The 16,555-nt window shown below is 37.6% G+C and overlaps 1 protein-coding gene across 3 annotated transcripts in view; it reads right to left on the minus strand.

Moving 5' to 3' along the window:
* The window catches only part of Vezt (vezatin, adherens junctions transmembrane protein), an 86,161-nt gene that overhangs the window by 33,171 nt on the left and 36,435 nt on the right, over positions 1–16,555 (minus strand). For 2 of the 3 annotated variants that reach the window (XM_008832073.3, XM_008832074.2), the window contains exons 2-4: positions 11,308–11,442; positions 8,197–8,286; positions 2,759–2,934 (exon numbers count right to left, since the gene is read on the minus strand). In XM_008832073.3, coding sequence (XP_008830295.1) covers positions 2,759–2,934; positions 8,197–8,286; positions 11,308–11,442 — 401 coding nt within the window. Of the gene's footprint in view, positions 1–2,758; positions 2,935–8,196; positions 8,287–11,307; positions 11,443–16,555 lie in introns of those variants that run through there. The other variant, XM_029563091.1, reaches the window with a different exon arrangement.

Genomic DNA, 16,555 nt, shown 5'->3' on the forward strand with positions numbered 1-16,555 from the left:
TACTTGGAGTTGTAGTCACACTCAAAGAAAGTCAAATGTGAGACTGCTTCTTGTGTGTGAGCATGTGTAGGGGTGTGGCTCACCTGTGCATGTGGAGGCCAGAGATCAACAATGGGTGTCATCTTCTATTGCTCTCTACCTTATTTTTTCAGATAATCCTTTTCCCAAACCTGAAACTCGCCATTTTGGCTAGACTGATGGGATCTGCCTGTCTCCAACCCCACAGTGTGAGGGTAGGCACACACCACCATGCCTGGCTTTTAGGCTTTTATGTGGGTGTTGGGGATCTGGATTCAGACCCTAATGCTTGTGCAGCACGTTACCCAGTAAGATCTCCCTGCATAGAAAATGCTTCTTAATAAAGGTTAGTCCTAAGTTCTCTTAGAATTACTTTTTAAAGACGATCTTGATACCACAAAGCAAAATCTCATCATATACTTTTACATATCAATGACAAAGTCTAAAAGCATTTATGGGTTCTCTTAATTGCTTATCCACCCTATGGCTAAAGTGCCTTTGCAGCTAACACTTCAATCTGTGTATGTACTCATGTACATGTATGGATGCATGTGGAGACCAGAGGTCAACTTCAGGTGTTATTCCTCAGGTGCCATCTACCTTGTTATTTTGACTTTTCAAGTAGGCTAGGCTGTCTGGCCAGTCAGCCTCAGGGATCTGCCTGTCTCTGCTTCCCCACTGCTGGGATTACAAACATATACCACCATGTCCATCTTTTTTGGTGTGCGTTCTGGATTAAATTTGGGTCCTCACGCTTGCATGGCAAGTGCTTTAGTGACTTCACTTACTGCCCTAGCTCCATAAATATTTAAAATATTATTAAAATATATGCTTAGCATATCTTTAAATTCTTATGCATACACATTTACAATGTACAAACAAATACATATTTTTGTGGTTTTTCAGGTTTTCTTCACTGTATTGTCTAGACTGATCTTGAACTGGGGCTTCAAGCAATCCTCTTGCCTTATTTTTATTTTATGTGATGAGTGTTATACCTGCATGTATGTAAGTGCACCTGTGTTGTGCAATGCCCTCAGAAGACCAAAGAGGGCATTGGATCCCCTGGGACTAGAGTTAAGTGCAGTTATTAGCTGCCATGTGGGTGCTGGGAACTGAATCCAGGTCCTCTGCTAGAGCAGTCAGTGCTCTTAACTACTGAGCCATCTCTCTAGCCCTGCAAATGCTTAGATTTTAAAAGAAAAAAAAATGTTATTTCCTCATGATATTTAGGTGACTACAGACTTGGGAAACATACTTAGCAATCCATTACAATGTAACAGGAAATATAAATTCAGAACACAGGCCAGTTAAAGTATCTACCTGTGTAACTTGGACAGTATGGGCAGTATATTTCTTGATTCATTTCTCCGTTCTCTGTTAAACCCAATAAACTAATTGGAAGAAGACAACAGCTCCCTATGTATAATCCCTTTAAGTATTTATTTTACTTTATTTCTTCTTTTCTTTTCTTTCTTTCTTTTTTTTTTTTTGCTTTAAACTTTTATTTCATGTGTATGTGTCTACTTGTGTGCATATATGCAAGTGCACCCATGATGTTGTGCAAAGTCTGCAGAGGACAGAAGAGGGAGTCAGAACTCGTGGAACTGGAGTTATGGACAGTTGTTAGCAACCATGTGGGGGCTGGGATTTGAACCTGGGTCTTCTGCAAGAACAGCCAGAGCTCTTAACCTCTGAGCCATCTCTCCAGCCCCATCTCTTCTTTTCTTAAAATCTGAAAGAGGAGCTGAAGAGACTGGCTCAGAGGTTAAGAACATATACTACTCTTCTAGAGGACCTGAGTTTAGTTCCTAGCATCCATGCCAGGCAGCTCACAACCGCCTGTAACTCCAGCTCCAGGGGGATCTGATGCCTCTAGCCTCCAAAGGCATCTGCAGTCATGTACATATACCCACATACAGACAGATACAAATACACATAATTAAAAAGTAAGCCAGATGTGGTAGTACATGCTTTTAATCCCAGCACTGAGGAGGCAGAGGCAGGGGGATTTCTGTGAGTTCAAGGCTAGCTTGGTCTACATAATGAGTTCCAGGCCATCTGGGACTACAGGGAGACCCTGTCTCAAAAAGACCAATATAATAATAATATTAATAATAAGTAAAAATTTAAAAGAGATAATGGCCTAGGATTTTTGCACTAGACCAAAATATTTCAAGTAGCTGAAATGTTTCAGGATTTTTGTGGTTTTTTTTTGAGATAAGATATTTACTATGTTGCCCAGAATAGTGCTAACTCCTCATCTCCTATAATCCTCCTGCCTCAGTCTACCAGGTAAGTTTTAGAATAGTTAAAATCATTAGTTATGTTGCCTATGATCTCATCTCTCATCTCAGCCAACATGGCAATAATTGAGTGTTTAATCTTGATGTTCCAATCTATAGTAATCTCTGAAGCATAGCTATGATGTAATCTGGCTAAGGTTTACATGTACACATCCTCTCAGGTGCATTGGTAAGAGATTCCTTTTAGCATATTTATCCCTGTGGGTTGAGATGCCAAACAAATAACTAATTTCACTGAGTCAGTAATATATACCTTTTTTTTTCCTGCCTTGGGCACATTTTTTTTTTAAATCTCTGCCAAACCACTACATTCATTGTTAATCCTAAATATGTGGAATGTATAAAAACTTTACAATAGTGAATATTATGATATATTTCTTCTGCTAATATGCTGTATGTAAGCAGACAAGAGATAACTGTTTTCTTGACAGTACCAAACGTTAGGAGTTGCCAGGGAGCAGAGTGTTGGAAGGTGTCCATTTTCCTGTTGTTGAGGTTGCCCTGCAGACAGGATGCTGGGATCAAGTAGCTCAATTAGCTCCACATCCTCTTGTAAAAGGACTTCCTGTTGCAGGATAGTATGTAGTGAGTCCAGTCGGAACCCAGTATCCTTGCCATTAAAAGACAGGAAGAGAGATATAAATACATACATAATATTGTATTAAATGCTAAGCTTTAATATATAATAAAAGTTAGAGGTATTTATTATCAGTATAGAATTTAAGAAACGCTGGGTGTGGTGGGCACGCCATTAATCCCAGCACTTGGGAGGCAGAGGCAGAGGCAGAGGCAAGTAGATCTCTGTGAATTCAAGTCCAGCCTGGTCTACAAAGCGAGTTCCAGGCCCTCTGTGGCTACAAGGAGACCCTGTCTCAAAAATACCGGAAAAAAAAAAAAAGAATTCAAGAAACAACAGATGAGGTTTAATTTTCACTGTAACTGTGAAATAATAAAGTAATAAAAACTGAGGTAGACATTATTAAGCTGCCAGGTTTTATACATAAATTTTTAATAATGAGAGCTGGAGAGATGATTCAGTGGTAAGAGCACTGGCTGCCCTTGCAGAGGACCTGGGTTTGGTTCCCAGAATCCACATGGAAGCTAACAACTGTTCATAACTCCAATTCAAGGGGATCTGATGCCCTCTCTGGTTTTTGTGGGCATTTCATGACATGGGCGCACTTACACACATGCAGGCAAAACACTCAGGCACATAAAATAAAAATAAATGGATAAATATAAAAACATTAATAATAAGATGCAAAGTAATGGCAGATTAGTAAGTCTAGTTATTTATGCTTGCTTAGTTAAAAAACTGGTATGTAATGTGGAAAACATAACACACAGAAAATATAACAACAAACGATTCTGACACTATATACTATGACAACAGTGCTAATATGTAACTTTATCAGTGGCATCAAGGCCTTCTAAAAATGAATACTCAGATACTTAAAAATACATCACCAATGTATGTAACACAAAACTACAGTAACATCACTTAGGCATTTTATAACTTACAAAATGCCTCCACATACACTAGCTCATTTATGCCTCCCTTTCTTCTATCCATCTGTCAAAGAATATATTCTATAAGTCAGGTACCCTGCTTGATACTGAAGACCCCCCTGCAAAAAAAACAAAAAACAAAAAACAAAAAAACAAACCCAACAAACCAACACCACCAAGACATTCAAGTCTCTTCTTTTGCCAATGCTGAAAATCATACCTCAGGCATGCTAGGCAAGTGGTCTACCACTGAGCCACACCCCTAGCCCATAAGTCCCTACTCTTAAAGCATCCGAGAAAACCAAAAGTAAATGGTTACAATAAAAATGTGCATTGAATGCCAGGAGAGGTTGTGCATGCCTTTAATCTTAGCACTCAGGAGGCAGAGGCAGGTGGATCTCTGTAAGATCAGCTACACAGCCAGTTTACAGGATAGCTGGGCCTACAGGGAGACCCTATCTCAAAAAGACCAAAAAAAAAAAAAAAAAGTACATTGAAGGTGATGAAGAAATGGCTCAGCAGCTGAGAGTATTTACTGCTCTTGCAGGACCTGAGTTCAGTTCCCAGAACCCATGTCAGGCGGCTTACAATTGTCTCTGACTTCAGCTCCAGGGGATCCAATGTCCTTTTTCTGGTCTGTCTCCAAGGGCACCCACACACATGTCACACACACACACACACACACACACACACACACACACACACACACACACAGGCATGAACGCACAAATTATTTTTTCAAAAAGTGCACTGAAACACATTAGTGCACTGAAACACATAAATGGCACAGAAGGAGCAAATTTAAGGTCAGAGAAAGTTAGAAAGTTAACAACTGAGCTAGTCTTAAAGTGTGATCAAAACTGACCAGATCAGAATTGGAAAGGTGAAAGAGAATTAAAGTCTGTCTAATTTGGGAAAGTGGAAGTCATCTGCTATCAGTTGTGACACAGAACAACAGTGAGAGATGAGGCAGCCGTTGGGGACAGATAGGTTAATTTTCACAGCAGCTTTGTGATATGCATTTACTTTTTCTTTTGACTATATAGAGGAGAAAACTGAAGCTGAGAGAGAGAGATCTTTTCAGAATTCTGACTCCAAAGCTTAAGTCTTTAAAAATTATTTTTATTACATCTATCTATCTATCTATCTATCTATCTATCTATCTATCTATCTATCTATCTATCTGCCTATCATATATCTATCTATCATCTATAGTATGTGTCTGTATGTGTGTGGGCACACTTGCAAGTCAGAGGACAACTCATAGGAGTCAATTCCCTCTTTCCACCATGTGGGTCCAAGGCAAAATGAGACTGTCAGACTTAGCAGCACGTGCCTTTACACACTGAGCCACTTTGTTGACCCTTGTTTGTTTTTTAGCTAGTACATAAAAACATAAAATTAAAGTGGGCATGATGACTCACGTTTGTCATCTTGGGAGGTTGATGTAAGAGGATATCCACATATTTGAGACCAGGATGGGCTACACAGTGAGTTCCAGGCTATCCTAGGCTAGAGTGAAAATCTGTCTCAAACAAAAATAAAACTAAAGCAGAAGCAAACTAAAACAAAACAATATAAAGTTATATTAATGGAGTATCGTAATTTTTGATACACACATTGTAGAATGCTTAAATCAGGTTAAACATGTCTACTCAACATTTATCACTTCTATATGGTGAACTTTCTAACTTTTTTATGTTTTAAAAAATGTACAGTATATTACTGATAGCTATAGACACTCTACTGTGCTGTAGTATACCAGAACTTCTTCTTCTTAAGTTAGCTAACTAACTTAGGGCACACTGGTAATCTGTATAGCTGGGAGCTCTGAGCTATTGTTGGGGTGCTATATAAACTGACTCACTTTCAACAAATTTGAGTGCCAAAACTTAAGTACCTAGGCTTGTACTTGGCTCCACAACTTAAGCAAGTTAATAACTTCTCTCTGACAATTTCTTCATTTGCAAAATGGGGATAAGAATAGTACTTCCTTCATAGAATTAAATATGCTAAGAAGAGTGTCTCCTCTTTAATTCTTCTCTTCATAGAATTAATATGCTAAGAAGTATTATGTAAGTGTTAGCTATTAGGAAATAATTAAAAAGTAAAAAAGCATATTGAACATAACACAAACACTTACCTAACACAGCATAAATAAGTATTACTAGGTTAATGAAGGAAATAAGAGAGCCAATAAGATGAAGTTTTGAGAAAAGCCTTAAAGAATAGCTAGGATTATTTATTGAAAAGATTATAACAGATTGAGGGAAAATTGGGAAGAACTTCATCAGTGTAACAGCACAAACATAATTACAGGGAGTAAGAATTGGATAAAGGAAAGGGAAGGCTGGATTCATGGATGAAACTATCAGTGGACAAAGCTGGAAACGGAATTTAAGGTTAAACTATGCAGACTCTTCAAGGTTGAAATGATGAATTTGGACCTGATTTGATGAATAATGGAGACTTCTTTGGAGCTAAGTAGGGGAGTGGCATAAAAAAGTAACTTACTAAGATTTCTCCCTGAGTTATATGAAAAGGACATGGGAAGACACAGCTAAAGAATGGAAAGATTGATACAGATATTTCTACAGGAATGGAGAATGGAACTTATTCATGTATATCAATATACTTTGATGATCTTACATTTCTAAATAACATTGATGAGATAATCAAATCAAACAACATGTGAAAGATAGGCTAAAAGTTATTTAAAAGAGTTACTACCACTACCATCATAATCACTATAAGGCATTTTTTTAATCTTTAAGAAAAGCAATAAAAATGAATAATAGTAAAATGTTCAAATACCATATGTCATTTGCCATTATTGTTATAAAAGGAAAGATCGGCTTCAATATCTGAATAGCTAACAAATTTAAATATATCACATCAGTGTGTGTGGGGGGGGTGGTGTCAAGCAACCTTACACCAGAAGCCATCTGGAAAATTCCTTGTTTCATCACCAGTAAATCATTTCTTTGGTTATATGTTCCATAATTCTCCATAATCCAGGCACAAAGGGGATGCATAAAGGAGGTCACACTCTACAGTGAAACATGACATGAAATACGTGGCTAATTGCAACAAACCAGGAATGAAAAGATCACACTATGCAAACTACAATTAAAGCACAGAAAAATGCACATGATCCATGTACCTTACCACATCCTAGTGTCACTGAGGAATGAGATGGTTCCACTTAGACAAAGATGATAATCTACATAGATGATAAGGCATGCCACTGACCTTAATACACCTTTTACAAAAATGAAACCCTGAATAGAGAACATCATAATTTGGAATCTAAAGAAGTAATTTTGATTAAGGAATTATTAATACACAAGTAGCACATTTATATTTAGAAAGAGCATGAGCTTTGGAATCAGGAGACCTGGGTTCAAATTCTCCATCATTTGCTTGATGAATATTCACTTAATAAATTGCTAGGCCAAGCTGCTCAAACATTGGTTTTCTCTCACTGGAAGACATACCTAGTCTTATAGTGTGGTTTTGAGTAACAAATCAAAATGTGAATACTTCATAAATGATTTCTTTATAAAGGTTAATTTAAAAAGAATGCTAATTCTAGGCTGGGCATGGTGGCACATGCCTTTAATCTCAGCACTTGGGAGGCAGAGGGAAGGCAGATCTCTGTGAGTTTGAGGCCAGCCTGGTCTAGACAGCAAAGTTCCAGGCCAGCTGGGGCTATAGGGAGACCCTGTCTCAAAAAGATGAAAAAAAAAAAAAAAAAAAAGAATGCTAATTCTTAGCATCACAGACCAGTAGACAATCCTCAAACCTGCTTATTGTAATTTGAATGTTTTAGGAATACTACATGGATTTTATATTGTTAGCTCCAGGAAGGCTGACTATGCCTCCTTTAGGGGTTTGGCCAAGCAACAGGTGTATTAGCGTAAAATGAGGGAGGGTAAGAGAAAAGGGAGGGAAGAAAGTCTTACGGAACCAGAAAAGCCATCAACATTGACTATTCAAGTCTCTGGGAAATCTGGCGATTAATCAGTCCCTCAAGACTGAATTGATTGCACTAATAGTTTTATTTATTCCCTTCTTTCCTAAGAGGGAATACCTGTCAATGGAGAAGAGGACAATAATAAGTTAATAGCCTAACGAACAAGGTGTCAGTAACTATTAGATTATTACATTCAAAGTGGCTAATAACCCTTTATAGAAGCTATGAATACCAAGAAGCCCATTTTAAGGATCCCCATTATTGTAGAATTTCTAATAGAGATCAATCACATCCAAATGAGTTGTAAAACATGCTTGGATTCCTCAGCTCTCTCACTGATTTACAGGGCCCTGGAGAGTGACAAAACAAAGTAAGGAGAACACTCACCAACTTGTGAAGTAAGTCATCCTTCTTACTGCACCAAGAAGAAAATATCCAACTTTTGATGGTTTCTGCCAGTTTTAACAGGATGCCTTGCTGAGGGAGATGAATGATATCATATAAGATTATTAATTAAACACCCAAAAGTCAGAAAATCTTCAAATCATTTACCTCTACGTGATCAAAGTTTTTATCAGAAAAAGGGAAAAAAGGTGTTTTGTTTATTCACTCTATCAGTATGTCACAGACTGACATACTTTGTAGTTGTACAACAGGATCAAGTTGGAATTATATCCCTAGGCCTCTAAACAAGAGTCTTATTCAACAGCTTTGGAATGAGGCATAGAAATCTGATTTTTAAAAAATAGCCAGCAGTCACTACAATGTAGCCCATTTATCTTGGGACCACTATAGGTCATTTTTGTTAACAGGATGAAGATATTTATTTCAGAATGAAATGAAATTACAGTATGGTAAAGATTCTCAATATTCATATCATTTCCTTATAAAATATAGGCAGAAATATAGTTTAATCATTTTAGAAAAACTGTCACACAACAGAAGTTTTATTATTGAAATAACCATATATTTAATTTACCTTAATAGCGCCATTGCCTGAGCATGACAGCAAATCTAGTTTACACTCACTTAGTGATTACTATATCCCAGGCACTACAATGGTCATGGGAACAAAGACAAATGCACATCACCGCTATTTTTAAAAACTCAGTAAAGAAGAAAAGTCACAGAACAATAACAAAGTCTAGAGAAATATAGGCAAAGAAGTTAGAGACCAGTTAACACTAGAGCTTAGCCCCAACCAATGGGTAGCAATTCAACAAAGCCGGGAGGGTGCTCCAGGCAAGGAAACAAGACGAAGAGAGCTGTGGACACACATGCTGCAGGGTTGGCAGCACAGTCTAGGACCCAGCTTCTGAAACTGTAGGCCATGAACCCCATATTCATGTAACTGAATATGGGAGTGGCAAAAAAACAAAAAATAGCAAGAGTAAAAGGTTACTGAATGCATGATGACCCAAATCATGACCACAATAAATCAGAGGTGCTCTGCCAGCACTTGCCTATGTTGCACAACTCAACTCTGCTGCAGCTTCAGTACTTAACACATATGTGCTTTTGGACTCCACATGCCATCATGCCACGCAACACCAGGAACGTGACCTGAAACACCTCAGCTCAGATGAACTGCACTGTTTTTACTGTATATACAAAGTTTTCTGCTCTTACAGAAAAATAATGGTCTAATTACAGAAAGTAGGATTTTTAAATACTTTCCTACCATCATTCTTCAGCATCCATGTAAATATAAAATCACTCCATCTTTGAATTGTATAGTTTAAACATGTGAGTTGAAAAATTGCTGTTTTATTTGCTGACTTGAATTTTGTAAAATATCATCAGATGATCTTTGGTTTGGGATCAGGACAGAATTTCCAAAATTTTCTGAAATGGCCCTAAACCATGTTTGACATTTTGTATGTATCTATGCAAAGAAGCATTCTTGGCACTGAAAACTATAGAATAAAAACATCAAGGGCTGGAAAGGTGGCTCGGTGGTTAAGAGCACTGGCTGTTCTTACAGAGGACCTGGATTTGGTTCCCAGCACCCACACAGCAGCTAACAAGTATCTATACCTCCAGTTCCAGGGGATCCAATACTCTCTTCTGACAACTGCAGGCATTGCATGTACCTGGGGCACACACATACATGTAGGAAAACACTCATACTCATAAAATAAAAATAAATTTAAAGATTTAAAAATAGCCAATTCTGAAAAGGACTAAATATGTTCTCTATCCTAAAGTATCAGAATTTAATGCTAGATTTTATTTTTTGTAAAAATAAGCAAGCACATTAATATCATTAGTAAATAAATTGGATTTTGTCTTTAATAAGTGGAATGACATGTATATCAAAGAGTTAAAATAAATTTTCTTTTCTTTTTTTGAGGGTTTCTGATAATGCTACATTCTGAAAAAATAAATTTTCTTATGATTTATTTTCTGTGTTTGATTTGATTATCTGTTTTATATATACTTAGATACACAGAGTTGCATAAAAATTTCTTGGGCTAAAGGGGTCATGAATGGAAAAAGTTTAGGAAGCTCTGGTCTAGGACAAGAAAAGAGGTTAGTGAGGAAGTTAAGATGTGCTGACTCCATAAATATGCTCATTTTTTAAGGGATTAATAGAATATTTATTTATGTAAGAATACAGAGTCATCCTTGGCAAATTTAGTAAGAGATGTTAAATGTTCTGTCCAATTTTTCTTCCTTGGTAAGTCTTTTCTTGCTCTCCCTACCTGTTTTGAAAACATAATATTCAGTTCCTAACACAGCTCATAAGAGAGCTTCAGAGTGGGTGGGAAACTGGGACAGACATTTGCTGATCTTGCATAGGCCTAAAGAAGTCAAGGCAGATGTGCCACTATGTTCAAAGTTGTACGCAGCAGATACTCCCACTTAAGTCAGGATCTTAGGGTCAACTACTTGGCTTGACTATGAGATATGTTATGTTGGTTATGTTGAGGGTATCCAAAAGAGTAGCAAGGGATGAGGGCTTATACTCTGGAAGCAACATCTTAGCACAGCTCACAGCTGTGCCTAAACATGTTCAATTTTTATACATAAATTTCCAAAAAATCTGTAGGGCTAGAGGTGCAACTCAGTGGTAGAATGTCTGCTTAGCACAAGGCTAGCAAGATGACAGCAGCTAAATAAGCTTGCTGCCAAGCACAATGACCTAAGTTTGAGCCCCGAAACCCACAGTGGAAGGACAGAACCAACTCTGCACACTGTCCTGACTTCCACACAGGTTGTTGCACATATGCACACACACATATAAAATAATGCAAAAAATTAATAAAACGAAGTTCAGAACAGCAGTAAGGACTGAAATTTATCTTAGACAGTTCTGATTACTTATGAAATAAAAAAACAGTCTTACTAGTGTAAGGAAGGCACTGAATCCAGGGCCTCGCATGGGCTAGGCAAGCACTCTTACTGGTGAGCTATATCCCCAGCCCTAGAAGACAGTTTAAGTAGCAAGACAAAGAACAAAAGATTAAACCATAAAAGCTAAGCACACTTTCTTACTTTTGGTAGGACTCTGGTGGGAGTTTTTGGATGTCCCTCTGTCATTGGGCATTTTTCTGGGTTTGGTGACAAAGATGAACATATTTCAAAATCTGTATGTCCCAAATCCTGTAAGTATTGATAAAGTGGGGAATTCTGAAAGAAACATAAAATGAAGCAAATTTCAAGATCATTAATGTTTCAAAAGCTTTATGGACAAATTAAAAAACAAACTTCAGGATCATGACTATTATGTCCAATTCTTCAAGGCTTCTCCTAGAAGTGAAATGATCCCTTACAATGAAACGCCATTCAATAAAAAAAACAAAAACAAAAACAAAAAACCAACTAACATTTAACAAAGGGAACCAAAAAAGGAAAAACTCTAACTAAGAAACACATATTTTTGAGTCAGTACCAGCAAGCAAAAATGAACTTAGAATTATAAATAGATTCTTAGGCAATTTTTTTAATCCAAATTTTTGTCATCTTAAAGTAGACCACCTCAAAATAGGCAATACTGGCTACTGATAGCTCCTATGAGAACATATACTGAAAAAGTTACTATTTGAAGGCAAGAAAAATTAAACAAATATAGTAGTTACAGTTTTCTGTATAATGTTATATATAACATTAATTCATTTAACACTAATACATACTATTACATTCTTGACACTATAAACAAAACTCTTTAAGAAGCTTATCTTAAACTATAACTCACATATTAGAACAAAGCAAGTAAGAGGCAGTACGCTTTATAAAAAGCTTTAGGTCACAGTAGTTAAAAACCCAACCTCTGAAATGGGAGTGTTAGAGCATCCTTATATTCTCAGCATTAGGGAGGCTGAGGCAGGAGGATCATGAGGTGAAGGCCAGTCTGGGTTACATAGCAAGATCCTGTCTCAAACAACAGACAAAAGCAAAATAGAAGAAGGAACCCTCACAAACTCTGGAGGCAAAGTTTAGGTTCAAATTCTAACTCTGCCTCCTACAAGTTATTTACAGAAATTTACAAGCCTTGAAAGCTGTCTCTTTTAAGAATAGGAACAGCAGCATTTAACTCACAGGGTTCACCTAAGTATTATGTTGCCAGGTATGGTGGAACACAACACACTTTAATAGTAGCAGAAGTGAATCTCTGTGAGTTCTAGGCCAGCCAGGGTTACATAGTCAGATTGGTTTTTTGTTTTGTTTTTTACAGTAAGTACTTAGAACAGTCCCTGGTACATAATAAGCAGCCAACTTATACTGCAACTTTTTGTAAGGTATATGGAAAGAGCACAGGTTTGAGAACAGATATCCCCTACCACTGGCCCCCAAATCACTCCAATCCCATTAAATGGAAACACATTGTTACTATTAGATGAAAATCTGTTGAGAAACTTATGGAAAAATAGAAAATATTAAATTTGAGTCTTTAACCTTCGATATAGCACAAAGCTTGTGACATATTTAAAAATACACTTTGATTTCACTCAATGAAATACCCATCTTAAAAATAAACAAAACCTGCATCTTCAGTGTTAGAGAGACAGTTATAAAACCAGCAACAGAGCTGTCAACCTAAATTAAGCAAGAGAGAAACTGACTCTCCAAAACTCTAGTTTATTTAGGAATAACAAGAGATTGCAATCTGGGTCTCATGTGCTGTGTGGACACATCCAGAGGGCTGGGGCAACAGAAAGTTTGTAAGGGCAAAAAGGAGCTGTTGGTAAGAGTGCTGATTGCAGAAGCTACTGTTTATTCGCTGGAGGTGCAGGCTGTTGCTGATAGAGGGGATTCATAGACTTAGCATAACTAGAAAATGCTGGCTTGGGAAAGTCCTCTGTGACAGTCCCTGTTAGTGGCAGACATGTACAAGCGCCCTCCATTTATGGACTCCAGGAAACATTCTCCTTGGGTTTGGTCTAAGTGACTCTTGCTTGGTACTCACAACCTTCACACAGCTAGCTTGGTGGCAGAATTTTAAGTACTGTACTTGTACCACCTCACTAAAAGTTCTAAGAGGCATTCTTACCATGTCACTGCTGTTGTTATTCCCATATCTAGATAAGAAAATCAATTCATTCAGCTAGAGAGAGGAGACTGAATAATAAACCTGATTACAAAGCCAGCACTCTGAAATATTGCACTAAACTAAAAATAAGAAATAGTCCTGGGGCTGGAGAGATGGCTCAGTGGTTGAGAGCATTGACTGCTCTTGCAGAGGATTCGGGTTCAATTCCCAGAACCCACATGGTGGCTACAAACCATCCTTAACTCCAGTTCCAGGGGGATCTGAAGCCCTCTTCTGATCTCCACGGCATTGCACGACACAGGTGCACTCACATAGATGCAGGCAATACACTCATACACACAAAATAAAAATAATACATAAAATATTAAAAAAAAATAGTCCCCTATTTGTTTGAGGAAGACACCAAAGAAGTTTACTTAATAGCTTCATTCAGAGAAACCAAAACAAAGTAACAATTACAGGAATATATTAGATGTTATAGAAAGAGGCACCTAACTTAGATCCAGGTTTTTTTGCAACTGTATCCATGAGTTCAGAATTGGCTGGAGTGACAGCAATTTGCTGGGATTCAATTTAAGAGTATGTGAGGTCAATGCCTTTCTTTTAATTTCAATTTTAAGAAAAGTATTTTTTAAATTATCAGGTAAAGATGTTTCCTATCTCTTTATTTCTTTAAAAAAATCTCTGATTTTTAAGTTTTTGGTAGCACAAGTGGTTGTTTTTTTTTGAGGCAGGGACTTCACAACTCTAGATGTTCCTGCCTTAGCCCCCCTAATGCTTATTATGGCCATGGACCATCATACTCAGCTCCAAATGGCTAATTGTTTTTTTCTTGGTATTTTCTGAGACATAGTCTCCTGTGGCCCAGGTTGTCCTGATCTTCCCATGGAGCCATGAATGACCTTGATCCTGGAACCAGGCTAGGCTTACAGTGCACCACCAAGCCTGATTTATGTGATGCTAGGAGTAGAACCAAGGGCTTTGTGCATTCTAGGCAAGTATTCTACCAGCTAAGGTATAATTCCAACTTCCAAATGGTTGTTTTTTATATCATCTATAATGTTTATTGAAATAATGCCTCAAGTTACTCAATCTGTATTTTCAAGTTAACTGGGAACCCCATCCTGCTTTGCCGTCAGGGTGGCAAAAGAACACTAGTTCATTTGTGTTGACTGACCTTTTGAGAAGTTTATATACTAAAAAAAAAACCAAAACCTTTCTTCAAACAAACTCCTGGGGGGAAAGAATAATAAATAAGATGGATCAAAGAGAAGTTACTCTGGATTTGCAGGCCATATGGTCTCTGTTACAACAATAAAGTGCACGGATATAGAGTAAAAGCAATCGGGAGCATGAATGCATAAGCCCTTGAGTGTGGTTATGACTTAATAAAACTTTTATTCACAGTGAAACCTGAACTTCCTACCATTTTCATATGTACCATTATTTTGTTATTTTCTCCAACCATCTAAAAAAGTTTTAGAAATTCTTTGTACACCAGCCACTACAAAAACTGGGGAGACTCTGGCCCCACAACCCTAATTCACAGTCTCCTGTTCCAATTAAAAACGCCACTGAGATCAGGAAGCATACAATTCACTGCTATCCTCTGACAAGAAGCTCTGTGGGTGGGGACAAGGGCATATCTAGAAATGTGATTTCTAGCTGTCTACCATTATATTTCATATTTTTAGTTTCCTATTTATTTTTTTAAAACTTATTTTATGTGTATGAATGTATTGCCTGCATGTGTGTAAGTGCACCCGTGTTGTGCAATGCCCATGGAGGTCAGAACGCATTGGAATCCCTTGGAACTGGAGTTACTGACAGTTGCTAGCCACCATGTGGGTAATGGGAATCAAACCCAGGTCCTCTGCAAGAGTAGCTAGTGAGTGCTCTTACTCACTGAGCCATTTCTCCAGCCCTGCAGTTTCCTATTTGTGATTGGTAGTGTAAATTAGATCACTTCTTGACACACACAAACCCAGACACTGTATGAACACCAAAACTCTATACATTGTGCTTATCATAGTATTCTGAATTGTAGCATTTATTTTACTGTTTTATTTTTACTTTAAAAAATATTTTACTTATTATTTATTTTTTATTTTATGTGTATGAATGTTATGCCTGCATGTAGGTAAGTACACCCTCAAGGAGGACAGAAGAGGCTGCCGGATCCCCTAGAACTGGAGTTACGGACAGTTGTTAGCTGCCATGTGGGTGCTGGGATTCGAATCCAGATCTTCTGCAAGAGCAGTCAGTGCTCTTAACTGCTGAGCCATCTCTCCAGTCCCTTGAGGAGTTTTTCAAAAATATTTTACTTATTATTTATTTTTTATTTTATGTGTATGAATGTTATGCCTGCATGTAGGTAAGTACACCCATATTGTGCAATGCCCGTGGAAGACAGAAGAGGCTGTCGGACCCCCTGGAACTGGAGTTAAGGACAGTTGTTAGCTGCCATGTGGGTGCTGGGATTCAAACCTGGGTCTTCTGTGAGAACAATCAGTATTTCTAACCACTGAGCCATCTCTCCAGCCCCCTATTTTTACTTTTATGCTTCAATAACTTTGAGCCAAAAGAAAATTGAAAATTTAGGCAACAACACACAATTGAAAAACAACCTTTGGTTAACTGAACATCAGCCAAAACTAACTGACAAATATACCTTATAGCATGAACAAATTTTAAGAACACAGAAGAGATTTTTGGTAAAATTATTACTTTACAGCAATTATTTTTTTCAGATTTATTTACTCATGTTTTATTTCTGTATATGTGTATGCCTGTGTGAGTTTCTGTGTATCATATGTGTGTAGGACCCTGAGAAGACTAGAAGAGGGCATCAAATCCCCTGAAACTGGAGATACAAGTAGTTGTAAGCAACCATATAGGTGTTGAGGACTGAACCTGGGTCCCTTGTAAAAGCAATAAGTGTGCTTACATGCTGAACCATCTCTCCAGCCCCACATTCTTTTTTTAAAAAAATATTTATATTGGGTTAGTTTAAGGGAGGGGGGAGGGAAGGGTATACAAGGAACCTAGGGGATAAAGGGAAAGAAGGAGCTCAAGAGAGGTAGGACCGTAGGAGAAGGGTATTATTAAGGGAGAAAGGGGGGAAATGGGAGCACCTTAAGTGGGAAAACCATGATGGAGGGGTGAGACAATGTGAAAGATAAACAATGCCTAGGTAGTTTTGAAAACCAGTGAGAACCATATTGCTCCTACAACCTACTGACAAATTATACA

The sequence above is a fragment of the Nannospalax galili genome, unplaced genomic scaffold (genome assembly GCF_000622305.1).
Source record: "Nannospalax galili isolate Female #2095 unplaced genomic scaffold, S.galili_v1.0 scaffold734, whole genome shotgun sequence".
In the NCBI taxonomy this organism is placed as follows: domain Eukaryota; kingdom Metazoa; phylum Chordata; class Mammalia; order Rodentia; family Spalacidae; genus Nannospalax; species Nannospalax galili.